Source organism: Mytilus edulis, chromosome 8 (assembly GCF_963676685.1).
Source record: "Mytilus edulis chromosome 8, xbMytEdul2.2, whole genome shotgun sequence".
Classification (NCBI taxonomy): domain Eukaryota; kingdom Metazoa; phylum Mollusca; class Bivalvia; order Mytilida; family Mytilidae; genus Mytilus; species Mytilus edulis.
This window is the reverse complement of record NC_092351.1, coordinates 78,599,279-78,618,900: the sequence shown is the minus strand read 5'-3', so window position 1 is coordinate 78,618,900 and position 19,622 is coordinate 78,599,279. Positions and strand designations below refer to the sequence as shown.

Genomic DNA, 19,622 nt, shown 5'->3' with positions numbered 1-19,622 from the left:
ATATGTGAGATAATATCAACTGTAATCTGGCAAATTCAAATTATGTTATACATTTATACATCTTACTATTTTATTTTCAACAGATTCACATTTTTTAAACCGTGCATCAATATTTTAATGTTTTTAATTTAAATTCCTTAAATGTCACGTGTATTGTTCATTCATTTTTTTAAAATTGTAAAGCATGAGACTTTACTAAGAATACACGCATTTAACTTAATTCGATAAAATTTGAAAAAATAAAAGATACATAAATCAAGGTTGTTTTGCTTGAGTGATTTACCTATACAATGCTCGGGTCTCAACGATGTTTAAATCGAATTGATGCCAGTTTGAAATAGTTTAACGGGGGCGTGGCCTATTAGTTTAACGTATATTACCACCAACTTGATTTCAATTGATTGACCACAAAGAAATCTATTTGACTGGCGTTAAAATGAATTGATATGAATTGAAATAAATCAAAACTTATTTTTAATTTTTGTCAATCTTTATCAAATGACGATTAATCTCATTTAAATAGCGTTAACACGTTTTTGTCCGTTCAAGCTAAATTCGGGTTACTAGTGGGTGTCAACACAGAAGTACTTTCCACTGAACTAATGAGAATAGCTTCTTTAACCGAAATTTTTGAAAGAAACAAGTACACTAACATTGGGAGATTTATAGGCATCGCATACCAATCGACATTTCATGTTAGTCCCACACTACCCACTGAATACTTAATATGATTTTATACCGTTTATACATTTCTATAGAAAAAAATCAACAGAATAATTTGTAGAATTAGAAAATACAAAAACATAGCATATATAAAAAGTATTGATCATGAGGAAACTAAGTAAAATGTTACTGAAATTCTATGAGAGATTTGACCGCCTTTAATAAAATTAACGGTATCAATTTTCTTGCACCAGATGCGCATTTCGACATAACATGTCTCTTCAGGGATGCTCGTGGCCAAAATATTTTAAATCCAAAGCTTATATAAAAGATGAAGAGCTATAATCCACAAGGTCAAAAAAGTATAGCCAAATCCGTGAAAGGAATCAGAGATAATAATTTCTATCATTTTGTAACAGCAAATTTTAATAACACAAAAAAAATCCGTATTTGCATACCAGTACCGAAGTACTGGCTACTGGGCTGGTGATATCCTCGGGGACTAATAGTCCACCAGCAGAGGCATCGACCAAGTGATAGTAATAAAATTAACGGTATCAATTTTCTTGCACCAGATGCGCATTTCGACATTACATGTCTCTTCAGTGATGCTCGTGGCCAAAATATTTGAAATCCAAAGCTTATATAAAAGATGAAGAGTTATAATCCAAAAGGTCCAAAAAGTATAGCCAAATCCGTGAAAGGAATCAGAGCTTTGCACGAGGGAGATACATTCCTTAATTTATAATAATTTCTATCATTTTGTAACAGCAAATTTTAATAACACAAAAAAAAATCCGTATTTTCATGCCAGTACCGAAGTACTGGCTACTGGGCTGGTGATACCCTCGGGGACTAATAGTTCACCAGCAGAGGCATCGACCCAGTGATAGTAATAAAATTAACGGTATCAATTTTCTTGCACCAGATGCGCATTTCGACATTACATGTCTCTTCAGTGATGCTCGTGGCCAAAATATTTGAAATCCAAAGCTTATATAAAAGATGAAGAGTTATAATCCAAAAGGTCCAAAAAGTATAGCCAAATCCGTGAAAGGAATCAGAGCTTTGCACGAGGGAGATACATTCCTTAATTTATAATAATTTCTATCATTTTGTAACAGCAAATTTTAATAACACAAAAAAAATCCGTATTTTCATGCCAGTACCGAAGTACTGGCTACTGGGATGATGATACCCTCGGGGACTAATAGTTCACCAGCAGAGGCATCGACCCAGTGATAGTAATAAAATTAACGGTATCAATTTTAATTTGCACCAGATGCGCATTTCGACATTACATGTCTCTTCAGTGATGCTCGTGGCCAAACTATTTGAAATCCAAAGCTTATATAAAAGATGAAGAACTATAATCCAAAAGGTCCAAAAAGTATAGCCAAATCCGTGATAGGAATCAGAGCTTTGCATGAGGGAGATACATTCCTTAATTTATAATAATTTCTATCATTTTGTAACAGCAAATTTTAATAACACAAAAAAAAATCCGTATTTGCATGCCAGTACCAAAGTACTGGCTACTGGGCTAGTGATACCCTCGACCATTCAAAGATATTTTGAAATGATGGTCCGGTAGATATGTTTTGATTTATTTTTATACAGACAGGGATATGGTTCGAATCCCGGCGAGGGAAGAACAACAAATTTGCGAAAGCAAATTTACAGATCTAACATTGTTGGGTTGATGTTTAGACGAGTTGTATATACATGATGTAAACAGCCATGTATCCCCATCACTGCTGGTGATCCAATGGATAAATCTGTTGTAGAGTTGTCATTGGTTCAGACGTACTTATAAATATAATTATTTTCTCTGACTGTATCTTACATTAATTGGTAGGATTCTTTACTCTAGATAATTTAGGTGATCTGTACAAATAACATCTCCATGCCTTATATATCATGTACTGTAGTACGACGCTAGATTGAAACTGACACGGAAAGGTAACACCAGGCCACCCAAAGCATCATTTTTATGAAGCCCAGCATGGGTTCGAGTTCCGGCGAGGGAAAAACAAAAAAATTGCGAAAGCAGATTTACAGATCTAACAATGTTGGGTTGATGTTTAGACGAGTTGTAAATATCGTAATATAATTTTCTGATGATTATGCTTACCCTAACCCTAACCCTAACCCAATATAATTTTCTGATGATTATGCTTACCCTATCCCTAACCCTAACCCATATATATATATTTATTTATCAGGCGTTATGTTTGAAAGTAGATTGAAAATTACCAGACGGAAATAAACACTCACAATTATGTTGTATTTGGTACATGTGTAGGGGAGTACACTATATGGTACAAGACGACACTGTTCAAACTTCCCCGAGTTCAATGTATTTTCAAATCGTGATCTGAAGAATGTTGTCGACATCGTCCGGGAAGACATGTAAAAACTATGAAGGAAGAGAACAAGATCAGATGCCACTTAAATAACCGCACAGCATGGTCACTGCATCATGTATATAGAAAAATTAACATGAAACCATATGATTGATTAATTTTTTCATAACTATCATGGACCTATATCCAACGGAGTCTTGTTAATGAAAGTCGGCCATCGTCTTTTTCATAAAAAACGGCCAAATCTTGCATTGTTTCGGAAATATAAACGATTATTTCTTTTGACTACTTGATCAATTGGGACAACATCCCTAATGCGTCTCGAAATGAGGAACTCAAAAGTCACGTGTAAAGAAAAAATCTCTGTATTTATTTTTTTCAGAAATGGACAAAAATACACAGATTTATTCAGAATGTCATACCGATGAAGATCACATAAAAATATTTGGAAAAATCAGAACTATGGATTGCAATATGGGACAACATCCCTAATGCGCCTCGAAATGAGGAACTCAAAAGTCACGTGTAAAGAAAAATCTCTGTGTAGTGATATTGGACATGTTTCTATTTTTAACAAATGACTGAACTTAATTATTTGCGGTGATTAGGAAAGTAGAGGAACATAGAATAAATGTGTAAAAACTATGGAGCTATTGAATGTGTTCAAAGTATTTAATTTTCAAAGAACTTATTGTGTTAAAAAGGGGATATTTTACCACAAGGAGCCGCATCACAAAAGGATGTTCGGGGTTTGCTAATTTACCTAAAAAGTAATCTCACTTCGTACCCCGAAAATTTAACCACATATGTGAAAATGTCACAGCTTCGAAACGAGCTATCATACATATCCAAGTTTACGATATGGACTGAGCTACAGGAAAAAACGTTACCATTACCGCCTATGTAAAAACAATTAAAGATATTGAGCCAATTTACAAAAAGATTAATCAGAAGTTTTCAGAGTGATCTATGGATGATTTCACCTTGAACACCCGGAAAAAGTGTGAAAAGGAGGGTTAGTATTTTTTTATTTATACCTACATATCCCAGATGATTTTAGATAACCATTATAGATAAATACCGGCAAATACTCAATGAAATTTTCGCTTTTAAAATGCATTACTGGCACGGGGCTGAACACTTTTTTTAGGCACAATTCTAACTTTGTTTACACCCCCGAGAGATGCGAAAGGAATTTGTTTATGAATTGAAAAAGGCATGAACTAACATAATAGTTTTAGCTGTAAGTAAACATGACACTATACAGTCTTTGTTATGTAATTATCACTCCGGTTTACAGGAATAACGGATAATCAAGGGAGATAACAAACTTCATACGAGTAAAGTGAAATACATCATCACATGTGCTTTTATCCAATAATTTGACCCATGGTCAGTAGATATCATATGCAGTTAATAAACAGTCAAACATGTACATGTATTAAGGAAATCATGAATTATTATTTGTAATGCACACTAGCAAATCACAAGATATTGTCTTTTCTCAGTGAAAAAGGGGGAGGATCAACAAAACTTTTGAAAACAATATTGCTGCACCTTTTCAACTATTAAGCTAGTTAGCTAGCACTCGTTGCTGCTAATATAAAAGATTTAAATGAAGGTTGATAAGCCACAAGGGAGAAGCATTTTTCTTTCTTTGCGATAAAACTTTAAGAATTTGATTTTTGCTCTCTCAATAATACTTATGTATCTTAACCAAATAATAACACAGCCTGAGTAATTGTTTTGTCTTATTTCAGTTCCAGACATATCATGACTTTTTAACCTGAGATGGCAAACTAGAGGTTTTAAAAAGTCCTGAATAACTGGTAAGCATTTTGTTTTATTTGGCAATCTCTAAATTGTTTATTTATGGTATTTATGCAATTCAAATTACAGTCGGTATGTTAAAAATATACTGATATGAAAACTGTTGCTATGGTCTTGGCATTAAATGAAAATGCTTGGTTACTGATCTTTTCGACTCCATATTTCAAGTTAAACCTTGCGGCAACTGTTCTTCATGTAACACTGCAAACTATAATTAGCATTATTTTGATATGTCGTTAGTTAATGACGCCATATTACGTGTGATGCCACAATGTTTCCTTTAAAACCTCATGCCGATATCTCACTGATCAAAGATTTTCACTGAAATACATGTAAAAAACATTTTTTCTCAAATAGAATTATGTGAAAGAACAAGTTTTGAAAATTTGCACTTCATTGCACTCTAATTATATGATTCAAATGACTTTTACAGTAGTTTATAGTGGTTTCTACAGTATAAAATACAAGGTTTCCACTGGCTAGAATAATTAAGTATTTTGGTGTTTTTTTTATGAAATCTTCATTTTTTTGCATAATTTCTCTGTCAAAATGCACTTTTAGGCACCAGAAAATTTTATTGAATGCTTTAACAGGGTCTGTTGTAATTAAAGGTTACATTCAGATGTTTTGTCCTTCTTTTGACTAGTGAAGGTATATTGGAAGAAATTAATTATGCATACACTTTGTATTCAAAATAAATAAATATAGCGATAAAAGTGTCATTGCCTTATAGTGCTGAAACAACTTTATTTTTTTCAGAAATGGACAAAAATACACAGATTTATTCAGAATGTCATACCGATGAAGATCACATAAAAATATTTGGAAAAATCAGAACTATGGATTGCAATATGGGACAACATCCCTAATGCGCCTCGAAATGAGGAACTCAAAAGTCACGTGTAAAGAAAAAATCTCTGTGTAGTGATATTGGACATGTTTCTATTTTTAACAAATGACTGAACTTAATTATTTGTGGTGATTAGGAAAGTAGAGGAACATAGAATAAATGTGTAAAAACTATGGAGCTATTGAATGTGTTCAAAGTATTTAATTTTCAAAGAACTTATTGTGTTAAAAAGGGGATATTTTACCACAAGGAGCTACAGGAAAAAACGTTACCATTACCGCCTATGTAAAAACAATTAAAGATATTGAGCCAATTACAAAACTAACAAGTTTCATTTGTGTCCTCTTTTATAATGATGGAAATTAATGCACTTTTTCTATACTTTGTAGTTTGGCTGACCTCCCTCCCTTTTCTTAATAGTTTTGTCTGCCGGTCTTTGATCTTTATTTCTTTTTTTAACTTGAACCGTTATATTCCTAAAAAGATCCAGTTATGGAAATATGAGAAAGACTTTAATCCCGATTTATCAGATACTGGTGGATATAGTTCATTGAATGTTTCCGAGCACTTGCTTTCACCCCACAAATTTGATGGGGATCGTGTTGCTTCAGTGTTCTATGTTGTGTTTTATGTACTGTTATCTGTCTGGTTGTGTTTTTTTCTTATTTAACAAGGCGTTTTCAGTTTATTTTTGATGCATGAGTTTGAATGTCCCTCTGGTATTTTTGGAATAATTCTAAAGCTCCTGGTAGCTAAATAAACCACAGACATTTACACACAATTTTACATATTTTACATTTATAATTCGCCAGCAAATGTTCACTGAAGTAAAAATCTGTTACTGTAACTCAACATTTAACAAAATGAGTTTGAATGTTCCTCTGGTATCGTTCTCCCCTCTTTAATTGATATCGTGGAGTATTAATTTGTCTTGTTTATGAACTAACCGAAATTGAATCTCATGTCTGGTAAACACTTGTAATATTTCTTCCTATGTCTACCCGCGAGATATCGTCAGCCTTCGTCTGATCACGATTTGTTAAAACATTGAACTCAAGGACGTTTGAACAGTTCTGTCCTCTAAGTATCAAATATGACACAATGTGACAGTGATCATTCACTTTTGGCAAATTATAATCAACACTCAGAAATAGTATATAAAAATATATATCATAATATAATTTCGTTTATTTGCAATAACGTATTTTGTTAAAATGATATTTTTATTGTTGTTTTGTTTGGTTGTTCATTTTTTTTTTCTCATATTTTTACATATTTTTAGTTATTATCTTTTTAATATTTTGAGTATTTTTTGTTTTTGTTACTAAACATACTTTTATAACTCTGTATAGCTTACACATGTCATTTGATTTAAACTTTCGGTAAACTTTGATTAACAATTTCGATTTTTTATTATTACATGAAGAAAGCAGTATAACATATTAATTGGTATTGATGAATCTTTTTATTTACAAAATAGACATTGTGGTTGAGCAGTTGATCAGTCCTTTCCAAAAACGTTTAAGTCTCTTAAAATGTCTTGTTCAACTGAAATAACCTCTACTCCTTTCAAAATCATAACTGCCGTTTTATCTATATTAAACAAATAATTGGGCATTGCTTTTTTAGTTCATGAATTTTCAAAATTAGTTTTTGACGAGCATTCCTATTAGTTCCATTCTTGCTAAAAAAAAGTATATATGCAAACATTTATAAATAGAGCCCCGAGCCGTGAGAGTATCCTTTTTGTCCTTTTTCGTATATGCTGTGTTGTATTGATTGATTGATTGTTGGTTGCTTAACGTCCAGTGTTAATATTTCATGCATATTCAGGACGAGAACAAGTTCACAATAAATACAATAGGTAGGTCTTGTCACAAAAGAGGCCATCTGGGGTCGTGGAAATTTGCACTAGAAATGAGGGTATAATTGATATGGACAGAAATTTTGCCTTGCAACAGGCCACCTACGAACCCTATGCTGTGTTGTAAGAATAGTGTTTACAAAAGTTTCAAAACCAGATGGATAAGTTTTCAATTACAGACACGAAATTTAAAAAAAAAGTATTACAAAAAATACGGTACGTCTAAGTAAGTTCACAGACTACATTTCATCAATCAACAGAACTAATACAACTGTATAATTTTTTTTTTATTCGGTCCAAGCATCACCCAATTAATGATAAATTAACCCTGTTTCACAGCTAGCTTAACCGCTTTCTTGATTGACAGTTGTAAACAATTCTGGTATATTGACATGAGCAACTTAATCAAACATAATGATTTTATGTGACAGTAATAGAAATCCAGCAGAAAATGTTTCTTGCAATACAGAGCATGCATAGCATTTACAACATGTACAAGTTTCGCCTTAAAACCGGAATAGCTAATACACGCGCTTTACCTAACCAAAATGGCCTTGATACATTTCTACCAAAAAATGAATGCATCAATCAATAACCGGATGTATTTGTGTAGAGTTGTAACAACATGCGATTGGTTAATACAGCCTATGGCGCTTATTTGAATATTCGTTCAACCATTCAAATACTACATATAAATATCAAAGTTCTCCAAGACCGTGGCATAGTCTGCATGATGGCTCAGCATTACAAGGTAAGATTTCAAAGTATTCAGTAGTATGTAGTTTTTTCCTTTGCTTTTGTGCATGTTTTACATGTCTTTGAATAATGATGATAGTACCTAACCATTGTCATGGAACTTCTGTTCAATATGTCCTTTAAATTTATTCAAACCATTTTAGCTTTAATCCTTATGCAAATTTATTTACATGTTAAACTAATTCGATTTTAAGAAAACAAAATATGGCTTGCTAAAATACGTAATTAATGCAAACCCTACATTTTCAAATGATTTTGATTTCTTGAATACATTATTGATTTCATTATTGTAATTATTTCCAAACTTATAATGTTAGAAACTTTGAATGGAATAAATATTGTATACTTAATACGAATTTTGATAGAATCATACATCTACACCACAATAACTTACTAGTAACTAATCATATGCTTGTGCATACAGTCTGAAAACTGGAAATTTCAAATCATTTGAAAATGTTTAAAATCTCCATGTTATATGGTTTCGAAAACAGTCCTCCCATCTTAATATAGACGAAATAATATGTGGATGTTTGATTATACATTAAGTGTTTAAGAAAATTGCATGTTCTTTTCTTCAAAATTACTTTAACATGTTTAAATTAGTTTGAATATGCATATAGTTTTCCTTTCCATATAACGTGTGTAGATGTAGATTCAATCATTGTACAAGAATAAAAATATTGGAACAACAATAGATCCAAATTTAATTAAAAAACGTAAATCTAAAATGATTTCAAGCGCATGCTTATTCACAAACATATTAATGTTTGGCTTAACAATAATAGCAAATTAATAACAAATTCGTGAAGGTTGTGTTTTGAAATTAAAATCAAATGAAAGTGGTATGATGATAATTCAAATAATTGTATGAAAAGTATAATGCATTGAAATTGATAACAGTATATTTTTACAATTTTTGAACATTAATTTAACTCTACGACACAAACCTGTTTTAACATAAAGTGTTACATAAAATTACAATCATACAGAATTCTATGGAAAATTCAAAGCGGAAAGTCCCTAATCAAATGACAAAATCAAAAGCTAAAACACGGCAAACGAATGGACATCGATTGTCATATTCCTGACTTGGTACAGACATTTTTCTTATGTAGAAAATAGTTGAATGAATCTGGTTTTATAGCTAGATAAACCTCTCGCATGTTTGACAGTAACATAAAATTCGATTATATTGACAACTATATGTGAATAAAATAAACAGACAATAATATCAAAAGTTAAGTGTTGAGTTGACATGATCATCTGATTCTTGCTTATCATAACAATAGATATGTCAGTAATAATTATGCGAACGACTGGAATGTAATTGTATTCACATAATATGTTTTACGTAATTTTATTATTTACAGATATATTTTGTTTTGTTGATTGTCATATTTCTATCAAGTAATACGTGCTATGCACAGGTCATATTAGAGGGCGATACACAAGCACTTTTCGAGGATGGAGGTAATTAAATGATAAATTTTTACATGGTTATGAACATCGAATATTACAGATTTGCATATCCATTACATATCAAAGTTGTAATAGTATGATGTTTTATACACACCTTTGATGATGATAACAGATGGACGTCCGATCAAAGACTTCCTCACCTGTTTTATTGTCGGAATAAATATATTGCTTGTGATAAGAAGAGTTTAATTGTAATCTGATACATTCTTAAAAAAACCACACATGACTTCATTCATGTACATTAGCTATTTCTGATTGGATTTATTAAGTCTTTCCACTTTTCTGTGGAAAGACTTATTGTTTTTCTTCTGATTATTATTTTTTTTTTTCTGCCAAATTTTGTTCTTGCGATAAATGTTTGTTTCGCAATATGTCGCTTAGATATTTTTCATATTGTATTGTATAGTTTATGCGCTTTTAAATTTCACCCTGCTAAGCCGAACCATTTTCTTTGTGAGAGTTATCTCCCTATTCACTGTTTCTCATCTGTGTGCATCTCCTTCGTAACAAAAAAAGATATCGACAAAATTCTTTTTACACATTGTTCGTCAAATCCTCAGGAATTTTTTGGCTAATTTGGATCGAAGCGATTCGATGAAATTTTATAGGAGTTATCTACCTTTACAGAATAAATTTGTCGGTATGTTTTTTTAACTCATAAACCGTTAACCGTATAACCCTGGAATGTTTTTATTTGAGTCCCTTATGTCTTAACTTAGAAAATGAGGTCAAGGTCAAAGGTCAAGGTCAAATTCTTAATTGTGACTTTTGCTTGTTTTTGCATTTTCTCCCTCACTTTGAGAGATACATAAAAAAGAACAAGTGCAAAATGTCTGCGTAATTGTAATGAAGATATGCTACATTTAGTCTTATACAAATAAATGGCATCTTATAGGAGTTGTTGCCCCTGAAATGTCTTGATATGAGGTTATTTGATTATATCTTCAAGTAAGTTCATTACAAAGACATTTGACCATATACAAAAGGTTAAGTGACAAATGACCTTGAAAAATGGCTACCGGAAGTGACCTTGAGAAAACCGGAAGTAGCTTTTTTGCAGTTTTTTCACATACAAGTACTCAGAATCCATATATTTTGTCATATAGATACATAAACTGATTACTGAAGAATAAAAATGACTTCCAACAAACCGGAAGTAACCAATTATCTCCCATTCTACATGCAAAAGTATATAGAAACTATATATTTTTGGAATCAGTGTGAAAGAAGCTATCATGTGAGACCGGAAGTAGCATATTATCTCCCTTACATCACTCAAAAAGATAATTAAACCATTATTTATATCATCAGTATGAAGAAACTACCTTCTGATCCAAATTTCTTTGTTGTGGAAAGACTTTCAATTGTTCTCTGAACAATTGGTTTTTAATTTTTGTTAAGTTTATTTAAAATATTACTCTCACTCATGATAAACCACCAAATGACGATTTTAATTGATTTTTACTAAATATATTTTTGGAGGTGGTACAGGGACTGGTTTTCCCCTAGTTTCGGCTCTTTTACCGCTGTTACTTCTTGGACCCTTACTATTGGCGGCAGCAACACCAACTGCTACAGCAGCTCAGGCAGCTCCGGCAGCTCCGGCAGCTCCGGCAGCTCCGGCAGCTCCGGCTGCAGTACCGGTTATGGTTGTATCTGTTCCTGTAGCGCCTAGTAAGTATAGTTTGACAATCCTATTATACATCGCCCAACAGCATAACAAATATGTTCAATGGAAAAACAGCTCGTAATCCAAATCTGAAAAATACAGCATTGTTCTAAGAGAAGCCATGCCATGAGTTCACAGTCTTTTTTTGTATGCTGATGAGGATAAAGTTTTATAAAATCTTCTGGAAGCTTATGGTTTAATTTACCTTTAAAGTTCCATCCATTCGATCAAATGCACAAAATAAAAGATTTAATCAATAGCTGGTCAACAAATACATGTAAATGTAGGAACGTCAATTGATGTGTAAAATAAAAATGTCAATATGTTTATTGCACACCTATTTGGTCTGTTGTGGAAACTTGTATCATTGACAATCAAACTACATTTCGTTGTCAAAACAATGCATGTAGCTTCTGTATTTCAGATTCATTTAGTCATTGTCATTAATTTGTAACGTTTCTGAAATTACGGTATTGCTTTATATTTTTTATTATAAATCATGTTTGTCAAAAAAAAATTAACCCATATGTTTTTTTACCATTTAAATAGCGCCGCCATGTGTTTCGGAAACTTGCCCAAATGGATTCATGCTCTTACCAAACCAAGGAATTAGTACAACCTGTTATTCTGATAGTGGTTCAGACAATACTAATGATAGAAAGTGGAATGCAGCTCTGGTGAGTGTGTTAATTATTCACTATTTGGAAGACGAGGTTGTTACTTCAAACACAATCAAGAACCAAAAACAGTTTAATATATTATATATTCTGTAGGCAGAATATAAGATTACAATACAGATATAGTTGATGTTTTTATTAAACAAGTGACATTACAAAATTCTTAATACCTGACTTAAGTAAGTGTTATGAATGACTGTAGTATCTGCTTGTATATACGACGAATGGCAACTTTCTAATCCTTTTGTAAAAGTGTATGTGCAATGTTCTTGATCATGTCACTGAAGTTGTTCCTATATTTGACCTATAAAGTTCATTTGTTGAAAGTCTGGTTAATTTACGGTTATAGAAAGTGTTCATTTGTTTTATGTTTGAAGTGCATTTGACGCTTTTTATGATGTTGATCGCAGTCGAGATCTATTGGACATAATTTAATCTTTTCAACACAATAATAGTTTGATAATAGAGTATGATAGTAGAAACAAATACCTGAATGGTCTTTGACGTAATACTGGGACATAATTGTAGTCACGAGATGCATTATATGGGAGACATATGAAGATGAATAAGGAGTTTATTATAAAAAAACAAAAACTGCTGAAACTTGAAAAAAAACTGGCTGGGAATAAACATGATAAACGATGACTAGTTTTGACAATACAAGAACACTTTTTTTTTCAAATAACAACTATCTATGTGTTCACATACAGATTATGTGACATCAATGTACGAATATCATCTTACTAAATTTCAGACGGATTGTACCAGTACACCGGATGCCTACCTGTGGAGACCAAACACTGAACAAGAAGCCGATGCTGTTAGAAATAAATATACCATTCGTAAGTTGAGAATGTTATTGTATTTTCTATTAAAATAAAGTTATTCATGTATTCAGTCATCTCGAATTACGAAATAAATATGATAACAAAGATAACAAAACATGTGATAGCAAATCTAACCCGTAAGCAAGATGTTTGAACTAATACATTAATCTGTATTACGATACAATTATCTCTTCCCAAAGACGTTCGAACACTAAAGACAGTTCACAGGTTATGTAGCTGCTGGGGGAAGATGGGTGCATTATTTATTTTTTTCTAAATAAAAGAACAAATGTGTAAGACAGTCATTTAAAGATCAAACTTAGTTCTGTATTATATTGTTCAATTAGCGCAATGCAAATTTTGTAACATAAAAAGGTAAACATAGTCCCTCGACAGCGGCTCGATCTACTTTAACTGTCCCTTATCTAAACCCTAACGCAATCATTGTATAAGGTCATGTGTTGCGTTCAAAGCATTTTTCTGAATTGATCATTTTCTTAATGTTGAATTTGTGTCATCTAATTACATAGACAAATAAGGGGGATAGTTCCACTACAGCTAACTGTATCATTGCTCAACCATTAGGCAGTCATTTCATAAGGCAGTAGATTGTTATTGTCGCAACCAAATAATACAGGAACATCTATTTTAACATCATTTCAACAGTTTTTATTATTTTTGCAGTAATGTAGTATTTCAAATCATTGAATCACATGTTCCTCAAAACGTGGTGTACAGTACACACAGTTTTCATTTAAACAAGAACTGACATTAAAATAGAACTTGCAAAAGATAAGCCAACTAGATTATTTTAAATTGAGTTTAATATTGTTAAATGTTTGTATCTGTGTATCAGTGTAAGTCCTGGAATTATAGTACCCGAATCATAGTGTTTCCCTGTTTGCACGCTTACACAAACCACATCTTGCCCTAAACATTTCCGACGATGAACATATCGTACCTCATGGATTATTTATATGTATGTCCTGTCGTACTGACGGAAGATTTATATGTGTGTTATTTCGTACAAAATTTCTCATATTGAAAAATAAACCATAGTAAGTTTTTAAATTGGTTACATAAAATGCATATTCCTTTGCACACATTTTTCATTCATTGCTTTTTTCTTGGAATTAAATTCTTTGCATCTCACTACAAAACAGCTGTTAACAACTATAAAAGTTCAATTTATCACAGATCTTTAGACATTTTGCTAACGCTATGATGCGTTTTTGAATGTTTCCCAGATATTCAGAATCCTCTGGTTTTATCCATGTAGTATATTTAAAAAAAAATGTCCATTTACACCTACTTTTCTTTTCATAATTTTATTACTTATAGTTTAAAAGGTCATATCTGATTTTTATTTTTTTTTATAAAATCCTTGTTTTTGTTTTCATTGTTTTTGAAAGAAAAAAAAGTTGTCAATGTTAAATACATTATTTCACGAGTGTATATAGTGTTGTCTAATTTTTATGAACTACGAAGAACATATATGTAATAAATCTTCTGACTTTCGATGAAGCTCATTTAAATTTTCTCGTTTTTACAGCCAATGATGAAATTGTGTGGACCGGTGCAAATTTAAACGCGGATGGGACCTTCAGATTTGCCATAGTAAATGGTCTATTAGATTTTACAAACCTCCCATTTGGAACAGGTAAATTTACTTTTTTATGATAAAAGCAGCCGTTTATGTAATATGAACACACCATTCAGAAAAGCAATTTAGTTTTTACATCAATTTCTGTTGGTGTTATTAACCTTCGATTTTATTTTGACACAATTTATTCTTAAAGAGATGCAAAGTCATACTTTGGGAAAAATAGACATAAATAGTTATTATTGATGTATGTAAATGCGACAACAAACACACACAAGTATCATTCATATGACATCACATTGTATTGAACAATAGATAAATATGCATGAACAAGGTCGTGAACAATGTTATAGACTAACCCGGATTAGCCATCAACACTTTTTCATCCGGTCAACAAAAGGCTTAAAAATAAATAGTGATTGATTGTTGTTTGCTTTACGTCGCAAAAGCACAAAAGGGCTATATCGCGGCGAGAGCTAATTCGAATATTTTTACAATTTAAAGCATTTTTTTAAAAAAAAGACAAAAAGTCCTTCAATTCTAGACTAAAGCAAATTGATAATTTACAAATAAAAATCAACAGTAAGATAACGTGATAAAAATTAAAATAACATTTTTATATTCTATAATAAATTCCAATTTCTTTTAAAAATGCAACAATATTTGTAAATGGAACATTAGTAAATAAATCATACATATTATTGACATTGAAATGCTGTTTACGAATATCAGCAAAGTCAATACAATTAATTAAAACATGTTAAATAGTGTAGTTGCAAGGTACACATTATGGTTCATCTTCATTTTTAAAAGATACTCGTGTGTTATTATAGTATGACCATTACGACATCTAGAAATAACACACTGATCTTTTCTGCACATAAAATTATTGAAAGGTTAACCTGAATTAGGTTTAATTTTATATAATTTATTATCATCTTTTTAACTCCATTCATTTTTCAATATATGTAAAACATTTTCTCTAATATTAGATTTAAAATCAGTATATGGTATATCACAGTTAGATAAAGGGTCACCAAGGGCATTCTTTGCCTCAAGGTCTACAGCTGTGTTTCCAAAGATTCCAACATGACTTGGCACATCTTCCTATATCTATTAACAAAACACTGAAACTTTGAACAGGAGGTACTTTTTTCTTTTGAGAGAACATTACAATTTCAGTTTAGGATATTCATAACATCATTTTGTTATGACTAGTATAAGTATGTTTCTGCCGAAAACAAGATGCTTAATAAGATAGAAGCTGAGCAATGTTTTCAATTTTATTTTCTAAATCATGTAAATATGGACTATTGAGTTGATTTACTAAAGGTATACTATTCCATCTATTTTAAAGACAAATATTCAATTACAACAGTGCCTCTAGGATAATAGTTAAGAACAAGTTATTTGTGATAACATGAAATTAATAACGTATATATCTTCAACAAGACGAGGCAAAGTATACGTTGAAGTTGGTTCATTAATTTAGTAGGACTGTTGAACAAGACTGTCTTTTATATTAGTTTTGCTCATTTTGTGGTATTTAAAACGTAATGCGAAATAAATGGACGGTTAATTATTTCAGGCATAAATAATGGTACACCAAACACTGACTGTGTGGGACTACAGTTAATCGGCACCACGTGGCAATGGTCTAACCAGCCATGTACCAGTAATCATCGCTACATATGCGAGTATCCACGAGTAAGTATAATCATTCAATTACCAGTTGTGTGGAAATAATATATTTACGTAAAAAAACATTAATATATAACTACAATTAACACATCACGAAGATTTCAGTACAGGTCTCATGTAGGACAATCACAAGACAAAGCATGCAATAAAAGATACATGTCTTAAACATAACACTGTGTTTTATTATGACTAGTCTTTTAACACGTTTTGTGATAACTCTGTTTTAAATAATCCATTTACATTTAAAATAGTCAATGTCGAGTTTTGTAGATTATTAACAGGTGTCTTGCTGCTTTGGGTCACTCATCGTGAAACGTGTGCCAATTTGAAAAATATCTATCTTATCTTGTGTTGCTGTAGGATATAATTTTCATAAAAAGAATATTGATAAAGAAGTATTTGTATTTAAATCTAAGCTCTGGACTTCTCTCCAATATAATGTAAATTGTTAACGTCAAGTCACAAAAGTTCGTGGTAAGGTTAGATTTACAGATATATGCTTATATAACTGATTATTTTATCCACAATGTGCATTAGATGAAATAGAATAATTAGTATCATAATATTTTAACAAATTAACATTTTGATTAATATTATTTATAAAATTAGGCAATTTAGGCAAATCGTCAGTGTGGACTAACAATGGACCAGCAATTGTCTTTTCTAATTTGAGAGCATTTTGATGCAGTAAAACTGTTCAAATTAACTCTTTACCTAGGACAAATTTAAAAACGAAAACGTAAAGAGCAGAAAGTAAGAAAAATACCAGTTTTATGTGGTCACAAATTCAGCCGACAAGGGTGCCAGAGAAAAAAACTAGTATATGTTTTTTATAGTTAACAAATATTTTCTAATGCCTTTTATAGCTGACTATGCGGTATGGACTTTACTTATTGTTGAAGGCCGTACGGTGACGTATAGTTGTTAATTGTTGTGTCATTTTGGTCTCTTGTGGAGAGTTGTCTCATTGGCAATCATACCACATCTTCTTTATATATATATATATATATACCTTGTGATCTTAATTTTTGACTTAAATGTTAGTTATTTGTATGTGTCTCTTACTTTATAGTGTTGTATTTTTCAGAGAGTTTGTCCATAGAGAGTTTGCTGCAATCGTAGTACGTCCTGGAAACTTTATTGTTGCTACCTGATGTAATAAAAACATTGAAGCAGATTTTAGTTTTCTTTAAAAAAAAAACCAGAAAGAATATATCAAGTTATCAAAGTAACCAGGATTATAATTTAGTACGCCAGACGCGCGTTCCGTCTACATAAGACTCATCAGTGACGGTTATATCAAAATATTTATAAAGGTGTTATCATACACTTTTAGACGCAGAAAAGTTCGAGCAACGAGAAAACCCGACCTTTCCGAACCCTAACCACTCAAAAAGGCCAACATAAAAAAAAACTTTGTACAGTGCTAGTTGTGACGCTAACACACATTTTTGGATATAGAGCTTTCATTGTAATGTGTACTAGTTTTTGTCTGTTTGTCTTTGTTAGCCATGGCGTTGTCAGTTTTTTTTTATTTATGCATTTGAATATCTGGTTTCTTTTGCTCCTCTTTTCTAGAAGATAGTCCCATACTTGCCGCCAAATTGAAAATAGCCACCAATAGGCAATATGTCAGGTGCAATATAATGGTGAACCTAATTACTTTATAGTAACAGCATGAATGGAGTAGGTCCGGTAAGGACCGATTTTGGCCTCAAATTTCAGGTTCATCTGTTGAAAGATTTTGACCACTTTTTAAACACTTAAGTGTCTATTTCATTTGACTCAATTAGTTTATGTGAAAGAAATCAACTGATTAATTCATTTAAAACGATCCGATTCAAGCTCAAATGTGAAAAATCTACCAAATATGCCAAAAAATGTCACTTTTCAGATGGTTTTGGTCAAAAATGAAAGTGGCCGCATCCGTGTTCATCCTCAACCTTTATATATGTTATGTTTTATCATAAAATACAATTTAAATTTCAATATTAAGGATGAACACGAATGCGGCCACTTTCGTTTTACACGAAAACCGTCTAAAATTTACCTTAAATGCTAGAATTGTGAAGATTTCAGTAATTTAGCATGACTTAATGGTGCCAGTACCCGATATATGTGCATTGCATTGTCAAAAAGAGCCCATATTTATGTAGCAGAAGCATTCTACTGTCAAATAAATAACTAAAAGTTTACATTTTAACAATTTTGTAAAACTTCTATATTTTGGGGCCAAAAAGGGGTCTTACTGGACCTACTCCTTTGCAAAGTGATAGTTATGACGCCAACAAAGGGGTATGGTTATGGAGCATATCCCGTAAGGCCACAAAAAAATATCCCGTAAGGCCACCAAATTCAAAATGGCTACAAATAATTTCAAAAGAAGGTAAACCAAATGTTGGTGTAATTAATATCAGAAACATTATACAGTGTTAGTAATGAGTTTTTTAAACACTTTTGAACATGAACAATTCAGATATGGCCACCAAATTCAAAATGGCCAACAATAGTCAAGAGGCTTAGTTCAATATATTTGTCGATTGACCACTCTATAGTAAAAACATGAAACTTTGCATAGTGCTAGTTATATTGAAAATGAACACCTTCTAAAATATAGGCATCTTATTGAATCCATAAAAAGCATCTGTACCCCATTCATTGTTGTCTTTTGTCAGCTTGATTCAGTCTGGATCCAACATTCGGGATTGTTCATATTTTCAGTCGAAATTAACAATAGAACAGCTGCTGATGTATAGTTACGATCCACTGTTAGACTATAAAACAAGATCTAGTAGACACTTTCTCCAAGCATTGACTTCTTGTACTTGTTTTATACGACAGAGTGTTATTCATGTCTACTTCGATGGCCAATAGTGCCTGTTGTCGTTATATCCAAGAAGGCAATGTTTGCACAACCCATCTATCGCATAATGTTTTCACTTTGTCTGCTGTAGACACTTTGTCTGCTGTAGATAATTCAGTAGATCAAAAGATTCATTTCATGGAACCTGCATATTGTTTATCCAACATTTTTCATAGGATGTTCGAGGGTTTTCTTTTCAAACATTTGACCAATCTGAAACTAATTTGTAATACTTTTAAACCGGAGAGTTGTGCAAATCACCCGTCAGCAGAAATGTGAATAATCGAACCGGATATATCATAAATGGAAGGTGATCTCACAATTAATAACTCTGCATTTGAAGTTGCATTAAAAGTAGAAGTCAAATAGCTTAAAGATGTTTCCGAAAATTCAAGTGGAAAGGCTGAAGTTGGAACAAATCTGGACCTACTATCATGCTTCATCGTTGCCGCTAGATGTGAATAAACTTTC

At 31.9% G+C, this 19,622-nt stretch overlaps 1 protein-coding gene and 2 long non-coding RNA genes across 3 annotated transcripts; all 3 read left to right on the top strand.

Moving 5' to 3' along the window:
* The first annotated feature begins 3,330 nt into the window (after positions 1–3,330).
* Positions 3,331–5,882, top strand: LOC139486342 (uncharacterized). The gene is made up of 2 exons (XR_011655555.1): positions 3,331–4,858; positions 5,619–5,882. It is a non-coding gene; the product is annotated as an uncharacterized lncRNA (long non-coding RNA).
* Positions 5,883–7,845: 1,963 nt separating this feature from the next.
* Positions 7,846–12,802, top strand: LOC139484386 (uncharacterized). The gene is made up of 5 exons (XM_071268121.1): positions 7,846–8,324; positions 9,703–9,802; positions 11,294–11,485; positions 12,030–12,157; positions 12,686–12,802. The coding sequence occupies exons 1-5, from the start codon at positions 8,199–8,201 to the stop codon at positions 12,800–12,802; spliced, it is 663 nt and encodes a 220-aa protein (XP_071124222.1). The 5' UTR covers positions 7,846–8,198.
* Positions 12,803–16,172: 3,370 nt separating this feature from the next.
* LOC139487125 (uncharacterized) lies at positions 16,173–17,453 on the top strand. Its single transcript, XR_011655761.1, has 2 exons — positions 16,173–16,294; positions 17,376–17,453. It is a non-coding gene; the product is annotated as an uncharacterized lncRNA (long non-coding RNA).
* The last annotated feature ends 2,169 nt before the right edge of the window (positions 17,454–19,622 follow it).

Bases quoted from the DNA above. Each gene is read 5' to 3' on its own strand.
- LOC139484386 (XM_071268121.1), top strand. From the start codon at position 8,199: ATGCGATTGGTTAATACAGCCTATGGCGCTTATTTGAATATTCGTTCA. The intron at 9,803-11,293 runs GTAATTAAATGA...ATATTTTTGGAG, and splicing joins AGCACTTTTCGAGGATGGAG to GTGGTACAGGGACTGGTTTT. The intron at 11,486-12,029 runs GTAAGTATAGTT...CCATTTAAATAG, and splicing joins ATCTGTTCCTGTAGCGCCTA to CGCCGCCATGTGTTTCGGAA.